At 26.4% G+C, this 20715-nt stretch overlaps 1 protein-coding gene across 1 annotated transcript in view; it reads left to right on the plus strand.

Moving 5' to 3' along the window:
• The first annotated feature begins 7 nt into the window (after positions 1-7).
• LOC107436644 (E3 ubiquitin-protein ligase RNF13) overlaps positions 8-20715 on the plus strand; it is a 31540-nt gene continuing 10832 nt past the window's right edge. The window contains exons 1-6 of the mRNA XM_087155932.1: positions 8-32; positions 1834-1936; positions 2403-2492; positions 6922-7044; positions 10536-10626; positions 13035-13122. Of these exons, the coding sequence (XP_087012058.1) occupies positions 1856-1936; positions 2403-2492; positions 6922-7044; positions 10536-10626; positions 13035-13122 (473 nt within the window). The 5' untranslated portion in view covers positions 8-32; positions 1834-1855. The remainder of the gene's footprint in view (positions 33-1833; positions 1937-2402; positions 2493-6921; positions 7045-10535; positions 10627-13034; positions 13123-20715) is intronic.

The following is a 20715-nucleotide window of genomic DNA, read 5'->3' on the forward strand; positions in this document are numbered from 1 at the left end:
CTTCAGGTTGGCAATAAGAGCTCAATCACATGGTAATGTTTATTATTAGTGTTTACCTATTTGCTTGTCAAAATTTGAAGTTACGTTTAACTGGATAAGTTCTTTGATCAGCTCAATGATTCCTTACTTTGGGGTATTTTGTTTAGTTTTGCTATTGTTTTTTTTATCTGTGTATCTCATGCTTATAACTGAACTAAATTGACAAATTTTTAAAACCAGTTAGTTTTTTTGTTGTTTTTGTTTATTCTCATGTGATAGATTATAATTTCCTAAAAAAGTTTCGTGTGCTAATATGTATTATTTTATTTTTCGGTGAACATTATTTATTATTTATTAAGTTCGGTGAACATTATTTATTAAGAATTCATTCTAAATTTTGAATTAGAACTTCGTTTCATTGAATTACATCCGTAGATATTACAATAATGTTTTGTTTAATTGTATTATTGTCAAACGCTTAAGTAAAATAAAAACAGTTAAAAAATTTCACTAAATATCATTTTTGCAGTTTCAACGATTTATTAAGTGACAATAATTTTCTACTACTAATCTAGAAATTGATTTTTTAAAGAAAAAGTCGACATTATCATTTAAAGATGAAAATCGGCTTCAGAAAATCCCTGACGAAAGAGAAAAACCTTATATATTTAAAATATATGCAGAATATATGAACTAAATCTGCAAAACTAAAAATTTTTTTCCAAGACCTCAACATAATATGAGATTACTATTGTATAAATTCAGCTATACCTAAAAATACATATTGTAGCAAATATAAATAGTTGTAGAAAATATAAAGTCCTGAAAAATTTCACATAAAAATTTTATATTATTTTAGTTGAATTTTGTAGAATAATGACTAGATTGTAGTAATTCCTTTTGTAATTAAGTCTGTAACTAAAAATAAAAAACTCCAGAAGGTGGAGTTTTTTTTTTTAGTTTTTTGGAGATTTTTTAAAAATGAGTATCAACAAATTTATTTGTTTTTTTATTAATTCCTTTTATTAATTTTTTTATGAATAAAAAGAAAACTTAAATGGAAAATAATCTACTATGCCTTGCTGGAAGGTTTCTGCTACTAAGAATATATGTAGCTAGATAGTCTGTTGTTTATGAGTATTTTAATTTAGTTACTTGTTTTATTATCAGTATCATAACATGGTATTAATTTTCAATTAAATGTTTAGCTGCAAGTATTTTTCTCTTTAGCATTTTTGTTATTGCAGATTATGATAGTAATATTTTGTTAATATAATACCGGGGATATATTATTTATTATCATTATTTTCTTTTTACTATTCTATAATTGTATTTCGAATAAAAATCGACTAAATTTTAGGAGTGGCAGTATTTTTCTAAGTATTAATAACAACTGAACATTTAAAGTTTGTGTACATGATCAGTCTCTTTGTTGTAATGATGAATTAAATTACAGTAGGGAACCGATTATCCGGAACGATCAGGACCATCGCTATTCCGGATAACTGATTTTTCCGGTTTTCTGAATCGCTACAAAAAGCTGTTTTTTTTTGTTGTCAAACTCAACTAAATAAAAATATATTTGGAAATAATCTTAAAAAGAAGAACAAACGATGAAGTAATACACTAATGATTGTTTCCGAAATGATGGTAAGGTAAACATCTTTCAAAAAAGAAAGAAAAATCTTGAAATCTTATGAGGAAAATTTTTTTTTTTATTTTTAAAAATGGCATGAAAATTTATCGAATTTTGTTCCGGTTTTCTGATTTCCGGATAACGGGTTCTGTACTGTATTATTTTTTTTATCCATTATTTTTATTTTTTGCATTTATTTATATTTATCTTTGTCTTAGGAATACAAATGTGGAATTCACTATGTGTAGACTAATAAAAACTACCTTTTGCGTTATATTTTTGCTGCCTGTTTTTCTTCTTATTGATGGTAAAATTATTGTGGTAAGTAAAATTTCTTTCAATCTTTATAAATGAGTAAATGGCAACATAAGTACAAAAAACAATGTGTGCGCATCTGCAAATAGCAAGTGGGTGATATTAAGTTTAGGAATCTCAGATTTTTATAGGAAGGCCTTATTTGAATAATAGGGCAATTCCTGTTTTAATTATTTTGCGGTCATGGATGTATTGTTTTTCCTATCTTTCCTGATTTGAGGTGTATTTTGTTTAACAACAGAAATAGGTTTGAGTTATACTAGCTTTAAAATAGACAGAAATGACTTCTATGATTATGAATATGAGGATAATTCCATATTTTTAATAGAAGTTAGACAACTGTTCAAATAAAGCTCTTAATTTCAATAAGAATAGACACACAAAAAAACTTTTTGCAAATGATATTGATGTAAAATGTCAAAGCTTAAAAAATCAATTATTTCGCAATTGTTTTTATATTTTCTTCTTTTAGTTTGAAGATGACAGGAGGATTGATGAGTTTCATTCAACTGAGTTGCCATATTCACTTAAAAAAGTTGACGATGATTTACATGATAGAACAGTAAGGCTATAAATTATATGTTATTTTTATCCGCATGATTTAGAAATGTAATATGCTTATTAGACCTGAAAATGTCATAGATATACACATCATAATATTGTAAAAATCCACGACTACCAGCTCATACTGTTTTCTGTAATATTTCTTTAGATTGATGCATTATCTAATGAATAATTTTTAATTATTCATTGAGAAATAAATAATTTTATTTATTATATTTACTTAACTTTTTAATTGTTAACAGTAGTAGAATCTAGATTGTCCAAAACTTTTTCCTTAAAATGGTTATTTTCAAATTTATTTTTAGTCCTTTGGATTTATATTATCTTCTCTATTTGTAAAGTGCTATGGTGACTCAATGTCATAAAATATTAGCCTTTTTTAACATTATTTAGATTAACTGGATGAGTTTTTGCAACACCTAAAGACGTTCTTTCACCCTTTATTTAATTCTACCTTGAAACCAGATTTCTTTCTTGTTATTAAAAAAATGAGCATTGAGGATAAATTTTTATACAAATTTGATACAAATACAAAAAAGTATAAGCACCTGTTCAATAAAGGAAACGTTCCGTTTTAATCATTTAAGGAAATTTGACTACCATCAATATCATAAGTGTTGTATCCCTCACACAGGGCTGCTGACTGCCTATGATTTTTTTGGAATTTTTTTGTTACTGTAGTAGCTAAGTTTATGTTTTAATGTATGTCTCTTTTTTAAAATTTGATTTAAAGCTATTCTTCACAACACTATATGTAAATTTTTCTAAAATTCATATGCAATGCCGCTTTGTTCCTGTTCTCTTGTGGTGAGACTTTTAAAATGTTGTCAAAATTAGCAAAAATTCTAAAAGTCTTAGTTTTTAATTGTTTAGCATTCTATAAAATATTTTGCAAAGAACATAGAAGTTGGCAACCTTGCACACAAAAAAGGAGGTATCATTAGTCATTAAGAGAAATTCCATAGCTACTTCACTGTTTTATTAAGTGGGAGGGGGGAGGGTGACTTATTCTTTATATTGCTAGACTTACAAAAGAACTGATGAGTTTCTATAAACAAGTAAAACATTTTGTGAAGTTGTTTAGGATCTGCTAAGTTATGGTTTACCATTATGGTTCCCTCTTCTGCTGAAAAGAAGCATTTGATGTTATATGTAATTATCTAGATTTTTTTTTCTCTCCATAAAAGTTTATATAATTTGTTTGATTAATCACTGCAATTCGATGATTTTAATTATAATGACTGCTTTTTGTCATTGCTTTGGCGGTAACAGTACTTTTCCCATTGCAGTGACAAAGATGTGTAATTTGCTCAAAACCAAGTGTTTATTTTACAACAAATTTATAAAAGTTCGGTGTTTGATCTTTCTTCTCATAAATATTTTTCTTCTTTTTCTTGTTTGATTACTTCAACTTTATTTAACTTTTCATTATTTATGATAAATATATTAGATAGTTATAATTATATTAATATTCAATAATTATATTAGGTAAAGATATCAAACTTATAAGCTCTGTGTTGCTTTTTTGTGATAATTGGCAAACTTTATGTTTTAGTTAAACCATTTAGTAAAAATATTGACTGACTGTTAATAAAAATGATCATAAAAATGACGATTCTGCCTGATACCATTGCAAATTTGCTTTAACACCTTATTTCTTAATTTTTAGTTGCTTTCATTTTAATTATTTAATATAATAATAAAAAATGACACTCAACTGTAATAATAATAATGATAGAAAAAGACAATTTTCACAGCTGGCGCTGCAGTAATGCTGCCAGGGTTTTATAACTGTATTACTGTGTATTTTTCTGTAACATCTAATATAGATAAGTAGTCATCCAAAGTGGATCATCTTTAAATGTGCTTAAAATAAAAAGAATAGATAAACAAGATTATGTAACAACACATTTATTTTCACACTGCTTTTTTTAAAAAATTTAATAATTATATTAGATTCATTATCATCTCAAATAAAATATTAAATGCTCTAGAATATTACCAATACTAGTGCTTATATTTTTAATTTATCAATATCCAAAAAGTGTGCAAATTAATATGATTAAAAAGGGAATCAGAATTGCTTGCGATTTCTATAAAACTAAAATTAGGCAAAGCTTGGGTGATAAGCATGTTTCCAGTTGAGTCTACATAGAGTAGATTGATTTCAAGTTATGTTTACCATAACTATTTTCAAAGAACTTGTATTTTTTTTAAATAAATAAATAAAAACAATATTTTGTTTGTAACTTACAATTTTTTTTAACTTTAATATTTTTTTAATAACTCATCTAAAAATTTTCAATTAACATATTCTAAAAAAATATTTATTCAATTAGTTTATTAATCCAAAATATTTTCAAGAACATTTTGAATTCTTGGAAAAAATTTTCATAAGCGAAAATTATAATTTATGTCATTTCTTAATTTACATCAATAAAAAATTGGAACTTTTGAAAATGTTAAATTTCAAATATTAGCAGAAAAGTCAAAAAATCTTTTTGGTTTGTTTATGTGTAAATTTTCTTATTACCACTAAAAAATCCTGTTAATAGGTATAATCTGTTATAACCTATTAACAGGTATAACCTGTTAATAGGTTATAAGAAATCCTGTATCACATAGTCTCTAATATATCAGAGCCTTCATGTGCAGAATTGTATTATCTTTTTGATATTTTTCCCACAAATAGCATTACGAATTTGTCTAAGAAAAGAAAAAGAATATTTGTTGCTGAGATATGCATAAGATAAATAAAATAATTATTTATTTCATATGCAGGTAACAGCTGTAATAGCTGCAGTTCAAAATAATTTTAAATTTGTATGTGTTTTAATAAATTTTATTTTTGGTTATATTATTTTGTTAAATTATCTGTTAGTTAAATTGTTAGATCCTAGTTAATTAATATTTTGTGTTGTATTTTTATTTCATGTATGGGAAGAATTTTATTATCTTAACAAAATATTTATAATGCTGATTGCAAGTTTTTAGTTAGTTTTAGAGTCTGCTAAAAGTGTTCACTACTTTATGATAACTAATTTTATTCATTTGTAGTTCTTTTAAGCAAGTGGATTAGAAATCAACAAAGATACTTTAATTTTGTCGTACCTGCTAAATATCCAGGAAATAAAAGTAAAATTTGAAAAAAATAGTAAATGCTTTCTCGTTTTATTAAAATTTTATTTTTGATATTTAATAAATAGGTTGTTTCTTGTAAAATCATATTCATTCATGTGTTTCACAGCAGACTCAACTGATAAATATTTATATTTCTGATTATATTTTCTTGTTATGTTTATTTCTACAGGTTATTTGCGCACCTTGAAAGTCTTGAAAAATCATTAATTTCAATATTGAACAAAATTTGACATGAAATGTCATGATTCAAACTATTTTTTTAAAAAAAAATCATGGAAAGTTATAGATTTAAGTCACCAAAAAATCTAATTTTTAAAATGGAATTTACCACACCCCTCTAGTTTCACAGTGTTTCAAATATCAGAATTTGTAACAAAATCTCTACACACAGTCATATTTTATTGAAATATGAAATATTTTTATCATGTTCTTTAAAAATTATGGCGTTCTTTCAAAAAAATAAAAGAAAGAACATCATTTCCAGATCGAATTATCTTTTAAACTTCCCTGATTTCAGATTTTTATTTATTTATTTATTATTTTTATTTTGTTTTATCAATTTAAAATTCTAGCTGAAGCAAGTCAGCCATTGGCGATTTTTTAAATTCCGAAATGAGAACAGAAAAATCGCGAGTATTTCTTTCTTTTCGGATGAACAAGAAAAGTATCTTTAGAATATAATTCTGCAGAAAAAAAAAGGATTTGATTTTGCATTTATTTCAGCTATTTTATTGATTCAACTCTTTCTTTACTCTGTTTTTCAAATTTTAATTCTATAAATATGAAAATGCAGAGTGTAACAATTTTGGTTATACCTATCATTTCAATTAATGTTGCCATAATGCTTTTTTAAACTGATTGTTGTGTTTTTGTTGGAGAAAACAGTAACTTCATTAAGTCATGAAAAATTCTTGGAATTAGTCATGAAAAGTCATAGATTTGAAAATCGAAAATATAGCAGATACCCTGTTTCTAGTTTAATTTTGTATCTTTATTTCTAAATTAAGTTTAGCAATAATGTAAAAACTTCATTTTCTTCACATTATGACTTTCATTCCTTTCTAAATGTCTGATATTATTCAGTCTGATGAGTGCAATCAGCAGTTGACTACACTCTTTATTTATTGCAGCAAGGAAATAGTGCCTGTTATTTTAAAACTGTAAAAATATGGTGGGCTTCTATTTTCAAAAAGATAAAATAAAATATCATTTATTAATATGTTTTAAATGTATTTTTTTTTAGTTGTAAATGATTTTGTATCTGTATTGTTTTCTGTTTCTTATAGGGAGTGATATTACTTGCGAACCCCCCTGATGCCTGTGCACCAATATTAGGCCCGCCTGAACAAAATTCATCTCTCAATTGGTTTGTGCTTATTGCAGGAAATCTCTGTGATTATGTCACTAAAGTAAATTATTTTCTCTGCATTAAATTTTTTTCCAATCTTTACCAATATATTTATGTATGTATAATTTCTAATTGTATAATTATATTGTTTACTTTTGTGGGAAAATCTGATATTTCCCTGAATCTTGTAAATGTAATAATTTGAATTTTCATACTTTTTTCAAAGATATTGTGCTGTAGAATTGGACTCTATCATCCAAGGTTTATATAAAAAAAGGGGGCAGGAATTGAAGTCAACAATTTCAACTAAAATGCAAGATTGTAAGGATAGAAATGTTAAACAATTTCTGATATCATGTATCAGAGTTATTCTCAAATTTTTTTCTGAAGATATGCGTGAATTTTCCCTTCAAGGGTTAAGATATTTATTAGGTAATTCTAGGTATATATTCTATGCCAACATTCCCCCTGAGATACACATGTGTGACAAAACACAGAAGTTTTAAAAATTGCACTTAAATTTTTAAAATCGGCACATTATATTTTGGCAGAATTTCAACAGTGTTCTCTACTGTTTATGATTCTTACAAATTGAAAAAACTTTAGAAGATAAATTCTTTATTATAGCTGTTAACTTGTACACTTTAAAAGTAAAGTCATTTTTCCACTTGCATGATTGTTTTAGTGTTAGATTAAAACAATGATTAATGTACATTACAAATAAGAATTTTTTTTACTTAACTCTATCTTAAAAACACTTTGCCCAACATTAACAAATATTTTTTTTAAACAGTGGGAGTTTTTTAAACAGTTATTTAATTTAAAGCAAATATAGTATGTCAAGAATCAAATTAAATCACTAATTTTGCTACCACTAGAAAATTTTCTATAAATTGTATTTATGTTGGTAGCTATGTTTTTGTTTCTTAAAAGTATTTGTTTATATTGTACTCTAATTTTCTAATGTATTCTAGCTTGATCTCTTGCGAAAATGTTGTCCATTGTTTAGATAGAAAATATAAAATTTTTAATTCCTTTAAATTAAATTAAAATGAAAGAATTTTTTATTCTTTTAAATTAAAATTAAAAGAATTTAAAATTTTCAATTTCTTTTTAAATTTTTATTCTACTGTATAATTTAAAAAGGATACAAAAAATTACCTTTGTAATCTTATAAAAAATTTAGAAACTTATTTTTTTAGGCAGAAACTTTTTTTTCACAATAAAAATCATTCTTTTAGTTATACAATATTGCTTAAAAAAGTTGTTGATACATTATGTTTTGTGGTGGATCTAGGTTGAAAAAGATAAACTTGGATGAAATAATTATTTTTGAATTTGTGACTTATGAGTTATTTGTGCTAAAGCGGACTTGAAAAGTAAAGGAGCATATTTAAGTGACATTATATACTTGCATATACTCATCTCACATATAATTTTGACCCCACTCCATTTTCTGCAAAGAAAAGCGGGGAAAAAAATTGGGATCACACATATAAGTCTACCCCTACTTATAGAGAAATCGATAATTTTCTTTTATATAAATTTTTCCTGGCATTTAGAAATTAAGAAAAAGTTTATTTAAAAAAATAATAATTTAACAAAAATATGAAAATCTATCAAACTTGGTTTCTGAATTGATTCGTTGAATAATTCATTAAAGTATTTTTCTGCCATTGGTTCATCATCATAAACATTGGTGCCTGTGCACGTATCTTCAGAATCAGAATAGTCAATTTCATCTAAATTATTATATATCGCATCATATTTGGTGCCGTCGAGTGGATTCTTATACAATACTTTTGAAATGACTTAACTATCATTTCTTCTGGTATTGCTTTCCAAGCATCCATCATCCAGTGTGTGATAAAAACAATATCCAGTTTCCTTAAATTTCGCTCCTTTGTTTTTGTAGTAAAACCAGAACCTTTTCAATCTGCCCAATATTTTCTCATATTTTCTTTAAGAGGCTTATTAAGGCATGCATCTAGGGATTGAAGGATGGATGTCCTGGCATGACTGCTAGCATAGTTTTTAAATTTGCAGCTTCTATTTTACTTTCTTCTTCACAGTAGTGCATAAAAAGTAAAAGAATGAAAAGGTCAAAAAAAGATATCCTCTTTAATAGGACACCTGGTCTTTTGTTTCACACATTATCTACCTAATCCAATCCTCTTAATTCGTTCATCCAACTTCTTTTGGCTGTGCAAATGAGTATGCCAGAAGTTAACACTGCAGTATTTGTGAGAGTTTTCCATTTGAAAATGATCTTTGAGGAAGCTTACTGCCGTGAACCAAATATGAAAGAACTACCATGAAATTTGTCCTTTTATGCCTAATTGTTTTTACAATGTTAGTTTTTCCCCCCGTTTTGGTGCACTTTCCTATTTCCAGGGAGGTCGAATCATATGAGGGTTTAAACCATATATTCAACTTAAGAAAGTTCAAAAGGAATTTCTTTTTCTCGTAATATATAGTTGAAATTCCATAATTTTTTTTCAAATCCCTGGGTAACCTTGTGAGATTAGTTAGTGTTCGTATACATACTTTAAATCAGTTCATAAACAGGCTAGACCAACCTGCTGATGAAAGAAAATTGCTGTCTGTGTTGAATGGTGTATCTTTTGTAAGCTTCAGTGCTCTCAAACGAATACTAGTTTGAATTATTATTTTTCTACATTACATTACCATTTTTTCTCCAGTTCAAATCCCAAAATTTTAAAGTTTACTAGCCCTAGAACAGAAGCTGTTCAATGGCGTAGGGCACTTTTTGATTCAATTCTTCATTGATGCCAAATTGATTTGAAGTAGCACTGTTAACTGTAGTCTCTGTCAAGGAAATAACTTTATGTTTAAACCTTGTATTATAAGGCAATTTTTCTTTTTTGAATAATCTACCATAATATTAGAAAATCAAAGCCAGAAAGGAGAAAAAAAAAGCATTTGTTATCAAGATTAAGCAAGCTAAAACTACCTGTAACAGCAATGGGACAGGATTGCAGATGATATAAAAGTGAGAATGGATTTTGTCACTGATGCTGCAAAACCAATTCAAACCAGATAGATGACAAGGAAATACTGTTCGCTTCTGTTTTTCCTCTGATGATTCGATCCATATTGCATGTTTTTGCAACTCTCGAAAATTCTACCTCGGCTGCTCTCTGCTGGGGTTAGATGGGAATATGTTTCACTGGAAGAAATAAGATGCCAAGAAAATTTTCAACTTTTTGACCTGTAAATAAGCTGGCTTTATATAAATAATTCTTTTGTATTAAATTTTTTGACTTAAATGCAAGTATATATGGTAAATTATTTTTTATGCATATACATAAATTTATTATTTTTTATTGTTACTGTACCATATTTCTAGCTTAAGTTATAAATTTTTGCTTAGAGCTATGATTCATTATGTTTTTTCTTCATACATTTTGATTGATATCGAATTTCATGAAATTATAAAATTATATTGCACTTAAAAGTTTTATTTCACATATCCTATTATGCAGTTTCTTTTAAAGTTTTTTTTGAGAACTTAGTTTTGATATTTTTTAGGTCAGTAATGCTCAATCAGCTGGTTTTTCTGCTGCTATAATATATACCTTAAGAGGGAGTAGTGTTAATGCAAATCAGAAAATCTATCAAGGTATTACATTTATTTATCTACTCGTTTAATTCTTATTTTTAAAAAAATATTATCCCTGAATTATACAAAGAACTCAAACATAATTTTTATTTTATATAGTATGTTTTACCGTATGTTTTATATAGGCTACTTTTTTAAAAAAATGTTTAAGCAAATATTTGTTGAGGTCTGCCTATTAAATAGTTAGATTTTTTTATTTCATTTTCTTTTCAAATTGCAGTATAATATCCTTGTATTCTTTTACATTAGGTGTAAACATTTTACACACAAGATGCACATCGTTGAATTTTAAAGATATACTTTAAAACCGTATGTTTGGCGCAGCATGTCCTCCTGTGGACTTTGTGCCATTAATCCCTATATTCAATTCAATTCACATCATTGAATTTAGTTTCAATATTTTGAAAATACCATTTGTTAAAAAAAGATAATTTAGAGGTAGTAACTCACTCTATTGAAATCTTGCTAATAATTCAAGTTGTAGTTTTGCATTTAGCTTGTTATAGCTGATAAAGTAATATGAAGATTGTTACGGAAAGATTTCACCATCACATTTTAAGGAGCGGTGATTATGTAATATTTCTATTGTAAAATAAATTGTTTCTGATGATTTTTAGTTTTTCATGTTACTCTTTTCAATAGTTAGCCTAAATAATCAATTATTTTGTATTAGATTTGTACAAAAATATTTTTTTGTTGCTAGTGTTTCTCAATTGAATATATAACAGTTTTTCCTGCCATGAATACATTCTGTCCTAAACTGAATTTAAGGCTAACAGTTAGAGAGTAGAAAACACAAATTTTTTTAAACTCAGAACACGTTTTTTTTGCATATTATTCTCTGCTAGACAGTTTTATATTTTATAAATAATATTATACTTGGGAAATTACATTTTGGGTATCCTCTTTGTTAGAGAATTTGTTTGGAGCTATGACACCTCTATGTAAGGGAATGTGCTATATCTGGAATTGTTAGGACTTGGATGAGTCCTCAAAATAGATTTTTCCTGATACTTCAATATGAATTCAAAGTAAACATCAATACCTATGTTGGACAATAACAAAATTTGAAGTTTAATTTCCTTTAGTAATATATAGTTATATTTTAAATGACATTTAATCAATTTAAGAATATTTATTTGGATAAAATAAATGCTGTGAGTAAAAAGAATAACTAAATTAAAATATAAGCAAACAAGGAAGAATGTCTCCCCCTCCACAAATCTCCCCCTCCAAGTTTTTTAATGAAAAAAAATGTTTTTCTTCAACATGCAAACTTGATTGTGGCAACATCATAAACGGAATTGTCGATGATAGAGAAGTTATTAAAAAAGTCTGAAGCACAGCCACAGAGCCTGATGGCACGCAGTGCTCTCAAAGGCCATTCAAATGAAACTTCATTCGTTTCTAAGTTTTTTTTCTTCATTAACCTATCTGTGGTTTTGCATGTAGAAAGTCATATTTTTTTTAATCCTCCCAAATAATCAGACACATAAAAAACTTTACTCCATTTTCTACCTACAAATGTCCATGCTGAAAAAGCCTTTCATTTTTATGGGACAAAACACCCATTTATCAGTAGATAGGGGGCAAATTACCTTTAATACCACAGTTTTCTGAATGGAGGGAATTAGCCTGAACCATTTGTGTTGGATGTTTGGTAATCATATGTAACCATGTAAGTTGTTTAAAAAAAGGTATGAACATTTGAAAGCAGTGAGAATGAAGATGTCAAAACCGCCAATGGGTCAAATGTTTTTGTTTTTCCAATAACTTTTTGTGCTCATCACTTATATAGAAGGCTAATCTTCGCAAACTTTTGTAATTAAAAATTATGTTTTCCAATCATTGCTAGTGAATTATATCTTTAACTAATTTTTACTTAATTTTCTGATTTAGACTCTTCGCTTTATTAGACTGCACTCCTCTCTAATTTTATTTTTTCTTAATAACTGAGTTTTTTTCTATCTTTTAGTTGCACTGCTGAAAAAGAAAATAAATAAATAAAAAATAATAGTAATTTTTTTATGAGAGGAATAGAACTTTTTTAAAGATGTCCATGTATGGGACCTTTGTACTCTGTATAAAGGGGAGATTATTTCAGACAAACCAAACTGTTTTAAATTTTATTTATTTTAAAGCCCAAATCTTTCTTGTTTTTAAAAATTGTCAAATTTTTTGACTTTATTGCTGTCATTATATTTTATATCACATTTTTTATAAACTACTATGGGTTAAACTTATTGGAAGAGCTCTATTATGTCAGCACAAGTTTTTGATATAGAAAACTATCTATTGTGTAGTTCTGAGGAAATAATTCTTTGATAATAAACATATTATCTGAAATTAATAAGGAAATTTTAGCTTTTATTTTTACGATAATTTATTTATAAAAATCTTTATTTCAGGTTATCTACCTAACATTACTGCTGTTTTAGTTAGAACTAATGCTGGAATTATCATAAAAGAGAACTATTTGTATACAATAAATAAAAGGTAACTCTTATTATTTTTTTCTTAAAAGAAATTTTTTCATTTTTTTTTTTGTTCAGTGAAAATGTTTTTGATCTTCAAAATTATGTGTATGTAAATTTTTTTGCATTTATTTTTAAATTATTTGTTTTAAACTATGTACTGAATTCAAATCGTTTTTTTTCTTATTCTCATTGTTGTTATTAGGCTTTTACTTTCATGACTTTATGAGTTACATTGTTTTACTTTTTCTTTTACATAGCATACTATGTCTTGTTAAAAACATGTATGAATACATGCTTTCCTTAATTGTATGTTAATGTTTTTTGCTTTTCAATTGATTATTCAACAAAATAAATGTGCAAATGAAGTGTATTTGTTTTTATATCTTCCTGCACTGGGAAAATACCTACAGATTTTTTTAGCATCAATTTTCATTTTCTACTTCTGTTATTATTTCAGTCTAATCTTATTAAAGGAAGTTTCCAAGCATGTGTTTCAGTTGGTTGTTTAAAGCAATGCTTATGTTAATTTTAAGAAACCATAATTTATTGCATAATTGTATCACTAAAATTATTTCTAAGTAATTAATTACCGAGTCTAATCAACTGCCAGTGATTAATTAAAGTCTATAGGCATTCAGAACAATAATTTGCTAAATTATTTTATGTATTTTTAGGGATTACATTATATAGATTAAAACTACATTTAAAAAATGATAATAGAAGGCGCAAATATTTAAAAAAAAATTAAAATCCTTAAAAGGTATACAATTACTTTTTTAAATTTAAATCCATATGGGATAACCAATTGTTAGAAGCACTTGAAAATAATTTCTTACATATCTATTCTAACTTTGTTCAATATATAGCCTCATTTTTATTTAATTGATTATTGAATAACAGACCTCAATCAACGACCGAGCTCGTTTTTATTGTCAAGTTCATCATTATATTGTATAATAGCAAAATTTTTCAGATCCTGAAACAAACTTACTGTAGAGTGAATTAGTACTCATATTTTATGTAGCTTATGATTCTAGATTTTTTGCTTTTAGGTGAGACATTTCTTTAACTTTTTTTTTCTTCTGAGAACAGGGCTGATTGTGCTCTGGAAAAATCCGGATTTCCAGATTTTTCCCTAACACAATCCGGAAGTTTCTGGAAATCCAAGGTCCAGTTTCAAGAAATCATTGATCACATTTATGTATAAGAATTCTTGTAAATTTTATTTAAAAATATTAGAACTAGAATTTATACTAGGCATCTCTTTCATTTGTAAATATTTTTCTGGTTGAATAATAAGTATAATTATAGTTTACTTAGAATTTTATGTTTGAAAATATCAATGATTTAAGTTTATGTAGACATTAATTTTTTTAAATGCTTCATTAATGGTTTTAAGATTAATTTTCAGGATTTCCGAGCTGGGCTCACAATCACCCTTGTGAGAAGAAAAATTATATTATTTATCTTTAATTATTACTGTTGTGCTTTATTGATGTTTATGTTATTTCCTACCATGCTTGCCTTGCTTCTTTATCATACCTTTCTTATTGTGTCATTTGTGTAATTCTTCATTACTTTCATTACAACAATATTAATGACCATTACTTTTGTAAAATTTAAAAGACTATTATTACTTTTCTCTCAAAAATATTAATTGCTATAAATTGATTAAAAATTATGCAATTTCTCTTTCGGTATGCATTGTTTTTCTTCAGTTGTAGGTTACTGATCTACCCCACTATTTTTGATACTATTTCATTCCTTTCAATGATGGTTGCTGCTTTGGCTGGCCTCATCGTAATTATTATGCTTGCTTTTTTGGTAAGTTTCTTTAATTTGTTGTGTTAATCCAAAAGCAACCTCATATAGGATAATTTCTTTACTATCTTTAAATTGAATTGTACTGTTAGAAAACTTGCCTAAATAGCTTTGAGAAGAATAAGAGTTTCAATTTTATTACTAAATGAATTGCCATTAATCACTCACAACAACTAAGTGATAATATTTTCGATTAAAATTAGATATGGGGCATATTTACTATTGTTTAAATAGTTGTAAATAAAGAATCCCAGCAACAGCCTGTTGTGGACCAGGGGGTCATGGAGATTTAGGTTCCACAATTTTGTGACCAACAGCATGATTGTGGCAATGTGATTAGCATTTTGCACATGCTGCCTTTACTTCCCAGACAAGCTGGTACCCATCGATCTGAAGCTGTGTGGGATAAAAATCTGGGACTAAGAATATAAACCTTGTTCTTCCAAATGACAGCTAAAATCCTTAACCATTGAGCCATTGCAGTTCTTTAAATCATAATAATAGTCAGAAATTGTGGAAATTAAATCACGAACCTTTTTGCTCATTTTACGATGAGTATGAGTTTATGTTTTATGAAGTATAGTCAAATCACCACAACAGCCAAACTTTTGTTATTCTTTAATTATTTTATAGTATATAGCATTGATACTGAAATCTGTTTATATCATCATTAGTGAGCTATTCAAGCTTTCATGTTTTTGTGCAATTTTGAATGCATTTTTTATTATCACTGCACATCTGTGACACTTGACTGCTATAGAGATGTAAGGAAGGTAGGGACATCTTTCACATTTTGTGTTTTTAAAGTTACAATAACCCTTCACTTATGCACCTTCTCTTTCATATATCTTCCTTATTTATGTGAATATTTTTAATGATCTCTGTCAATGATATTGTAAAACATTTATGAACCTCTCTAAATAAATATGTAACTAATGTGTCACAAAAATTTCTAAGGAAAAAACTTTTAACAGTGAACATATCCTGTTGTAATTTTAAGCAAAACATATTGCTCAGTGCCGTGCAGTGAAGATTTTTATCCATAGATATTTTTCAGTTTTTAGGAGCACAATTTTTAAACATGAACATGAGTTTTGAAGCAGAATATATATTTTTTTACTGAAACTAACCTGTATTGGGGAGCTTAGTAAATTACTATTGAGAATCACAGATGTCTCTACTTTTTATCTGATGATAATTGGATTCTAACCCTTAAATGTTCTCATTAATTGAGCAATTACATTGAAAAATTTCTCTCCCAAGCACAGTTTCTACATAATATAACATGGGAAAAGCTGATATCCTGTTTCAGAATGCAACCAAATTTGACCTAAAATCTAAGTACAGTTAATGGGTTGGTAGCAGGCTGTCTACTTTTCATATTAATTAATTTATTTTTTAATTGCATAAAACTGAAAGAAAAGTTTTGATTGATTCGTTGGCAATTAATCATACATGAAAAGTATATTTTTCCATCTCTCTAGTTTGTCTAACACACCTTTTGATATAAATTGTAACTTTTCTAATATTATAAATCAAATTTTGAATTTATTTTAAATGGCACATTATGTAATATCTTATTTTGGGTTTTGTGCACATAAACCTAAAAAAAGTATGTATTTTCTTTAAAGAGCTAGTAAAATTTTTTATCAATCAAAATTTATATTATAAAATACTTACTAAAGATATTATGTTTATGTTATGATTCAAAATTAAATTTTTTATGAAAGCTATTTATTGTTTTATAGCTTAGCAACCATTATATTTTCTAAAAATACTGGTTTTCATAACTGTTTTTATAACTTGAAAATTATCAAAACCGCTGAATTATTATTAATTTTTAGTATGAAATGGTTTCAATTTTGACTTTGAATTTTAGCTCTAAATATTATTTTTTGAGCTTAGAAAATTTTATTTAAGTTTATTTGGAATAATTCTTATTGAAGCATAAAATTTTATCTTTGTATATTTACAGCTTTTTCCTCTGTACTAAGCCCATTGTTAATATAATGTGAAATACTTAACTTCTGAAATTATTCAAATTAATTAAGGATTATCCAAAATTCCAAATGTTAATGCAAAACATATTTTACCAAGTTCTAATTTCAGCCATTATGTTAAACTGGTAGGTGGTATACTCTGCTCCAGCACTTCACTCACTCGCAAATCCAAATATCGTTAATCCAAAAATAATGCGTGTAGCCCTTTAGCAATAGATTACAGACCCTTAATTTAAATGATATTTTAGTTTCAAATATGATTATTTGACCATGCTTGAGTTTTGAACATTTAACTAAGCTTATTAAAACTGCGCCGTTAATATAGGCTTGTATGTAAAAACTTTATCTAAAAATTGGGTAGTATTCCATTTTCTGGATTGTTGCAACCATTCATATTTCTAGGGTAAGGAATCAAAATCCATCAAAAAATATGTTTATTCAAGGAAAGTATGTTTTTTGCCTGCTTTTATAACTTGAATTATCACTTGCACTAGTGAATTTGTATTTGTAACACCTGCCTCTAAAACCATTAAGATTGTATGTACATGAGATTTTGATCATTGGATCAAGGGTTATGTGGGTTTATTTTTTTTTTACTTTACAAATTTGAAACTGGTTCTACAATAAGCTGTAGCCAAATTAATTTATTAGTTACTTCTACCAAATAGAGGTAAAACAGTAAAAATATAATTCTTAACTGTTTTTTCATTGTTAGTATAAATTGGTTATTAATTGTTGTGTTGTTGGTTATTGATGGTTTCTTTGTTTACAGAAGCTGGACAGAGATTCAATACATTTTTACAAAACAAGCAATAGATGAAATACTAAAAACTTACTATGATAGCTTGAATTGCCCACTAGTGGGTGGTAAGGGCAGGGTTAGCCATGGTTTATTGTAAGAATTGTTTGATTTCACATGTTCTTTTGAAATACAGCATGTAAAATATCGACAATTTTAGTTACACGTCATCACTAATTACCATAGTTTTTAAATCAAATGTTAATGTGGTATCAGTTATCACTACCTGATAGCTTGCTTTTACTTAATAAATCTTTTCATTGTTTATTTAAAATGTAAGTTAACAATAAGTAATTGGAGGTGTTTTAAATTTTTGGTTTTGTTATTCACTATAACAATAACTTTGCATCATACTTTATCTTCATTTATGTTTGTCTTTTGTCCATTTTTAATGTTTTGTGTCATAATTTTCCTTTTTGTCTTTAGCTATGTCCTTTCTTTAGAAATATTAAACCTATTGCAATATATTTTGTTATTCACTATAACAATATTAAACCTATTTTCAAATATTAAACCTATTGCTATACGTTTTGCTATTCACTATAACAATAACTTTGCATCATCCCTTTTCTTCATTTATGTTTGTCTTTTGTCCATTTTTAATGTTTTGTATCATAATTTTCCTTTTTGTCTTTAGCTATTTCCTTAACAAATATTAAACCTATTGCAACAATTGCTTTTGCCACATTAATATGTTTAATAAAAACATTTATTTATTTTCAGTTTATTTTCTAAGTTTCATATGTTTTTGTTGTTCAGATAGACGTGGTTGATTCATTCTGATTTAGATGAGCTTATTTTTGAAATTTGACAAATATTAGTCAGAGTCTTTGAGTTTTTAAAAGCATTTTTTTCTTTTCATTTTAAAAACCAAAGTAAATGAAAAATTATTTTAAAGTATAACTTCATGTTTCCTAAGTTTGGAAGTCTGATTCTTTTTTTAAAAGTTTTCTTATGCTTTACATTATAACTTAGAGACAAGCAAATGATTTTTTATATTTATTAATTAAAGTTTCGTAAAAATAGGTTTTATGATATATCACTGAAAGGTATTTCCATAATAATTTTTTATGAAAAGAAGATTTGGTGAGGAAAATATTTCACACATGTTAGAAGGAATTAAGCTTTTAAACAAGATTTCTGTGCATTTTCTAAGAAGTTAGTATTACAATATGTTGCAATTTTAATCAAAAATATTAATTAGTAATATGCTCTGAAAGAATAATTTTCTTTAATTGCCTTGCCTCATGTCACCGTTAGGAAGTAGTCATTTTAATTGTGTCAGAAAAATCATAAATTTTTGTTTAAGAGTTATTTCTGCATAAAATAAAGCATTTTCACTATTTCTGAAAAAGGAAATAACGCAGATAATTTATGTGTATAATTTGTTTTCAATATTATAATTTTAAAGTTAAATCACTGGGCAGTTTTATTTGACCCATACTTCACTCATACAAGCTAGTTAATATTTTAAAAAGCTTTTTTATATAGTTGCATTTAGGCCTGAAGCATCTTTGTCTCAAAATTGAATACATTGAAATTTTTTTATTGAAAAAAGGCCTTAAACTGTGTAAATTATAATTTCTGATTGTCCTGCATGTGATGTGTAATTGCCTTATTGGTCTATTGTGTCAATGTTTTAATCGAACTCAAATCAAATTATTATCAACACAGTAATTTCCAAATTTTCTTTTTATCTATTCATGATGACTCATATTCTTAAATGAAGTTCATTCTTTATTTTGGCTTCCATGGAAGCTCTTTATTTCTATAGTTTAGAAGGCCCTGTATAATAGGGTAAATCAGTTTGATAAGAGTTATTATTTCCATTTTAAAGACAAGAATAACAGTTGTAGTTTTTAAATCACTTGTATAAGAAATGACAACTACCTTATTTTTTTACTGGAATAAAGAAAGAAGTAAGCAAAAACTTAAAAATTTCCCAAATTATCTGATGAGTGAATTACTTGAATTGATATAAAGTACAACCAGAGTTTGCAAACAGAGTAACATAATGAAATTGGGTAAAATAATCAATTTACACTGTTTAAGTGCAAACTTTCTTCGGCCTGATTCAGTGGTGTAACTTTGCATTTTAATCAAAGTTTCAATGTAATTAAAGGAAAAATCAGTGACAAAATGTGTTTTATTTTGTATCAATGTTTAATATTTTTCATTTTTAATAAATATGCATTTTTGCACATTATTACTACAACATATAGTTTTCTTACTTCCCTATCTTAAATAAAGTATAATTAAATGTTCTTATCTTTAAGAATCCAAACTTTATTGAGAAAAAAAATGTAATTCAAAATGCTACTTAGCTTGACTTGATTCAAAATCACTAATGAAACAATTTCTTGAAAATCATAATTTCTTTAAATCATAATTTTTTTAATTATATTATATAGATTATATACTATTTTAATTAAGATTCTGGTAAATTTCTTTGCAATTTTAAGCAAGCATATTGAGTAATGTTTAATGGATGTTACAGAAAATACCCCGCTATACACATTAACATACACTTATTCATACAAATTTAGTGTACTTATAAAATGTTAAAATTAGTTATATTATTTTGTTATTAATGTTTTTTTGAACCCCAACTTATAAATTCTAAAATATTTGCCTTAACCTTTAAAAATTGCAATTTTTCAAATCTGTTTCAAGGTTAAAAATCATCATGTATATTTGTCAAATCTAAATATTTTACTATTATCTGTAGATTAATGCATAGGTATGACGTTTTAAGATTAAAATGCATTGTAAATCTTTAATAAAGCATAAGAACTTATTTATATGTAAAAAGAATTTGAAATTGTACTATTTATCTCTTGTGCTTGCAAGCTAAATATGCATCTACAAATATGTATGGATCTACAAATAAACCTTGTAATATTTTGCTTTATTATTATATAAACTTTCTGCATTTTAACCTTGTAGTTTCAATTTCCCTTTTTGACTTTTAACATTTCATTTCTTGCTATTA

This window comes from Parasteatoda tepidariorum, chromosome 12, assembly GCF_982258835.1.
Source record: "Parasteatoda tepidariorum strain Cologne lab strain chromosome 12, Ptep-v5.0, whole genome shotgun sequence".
Classification (NCBI taxonomy): domain Eukaryota; kingdom Metazoa; phylum Arthropoda; class Arachnida; order Araneae; family Theridiidae; genus Parasteatoda; species Parasteatoda tepidariorum.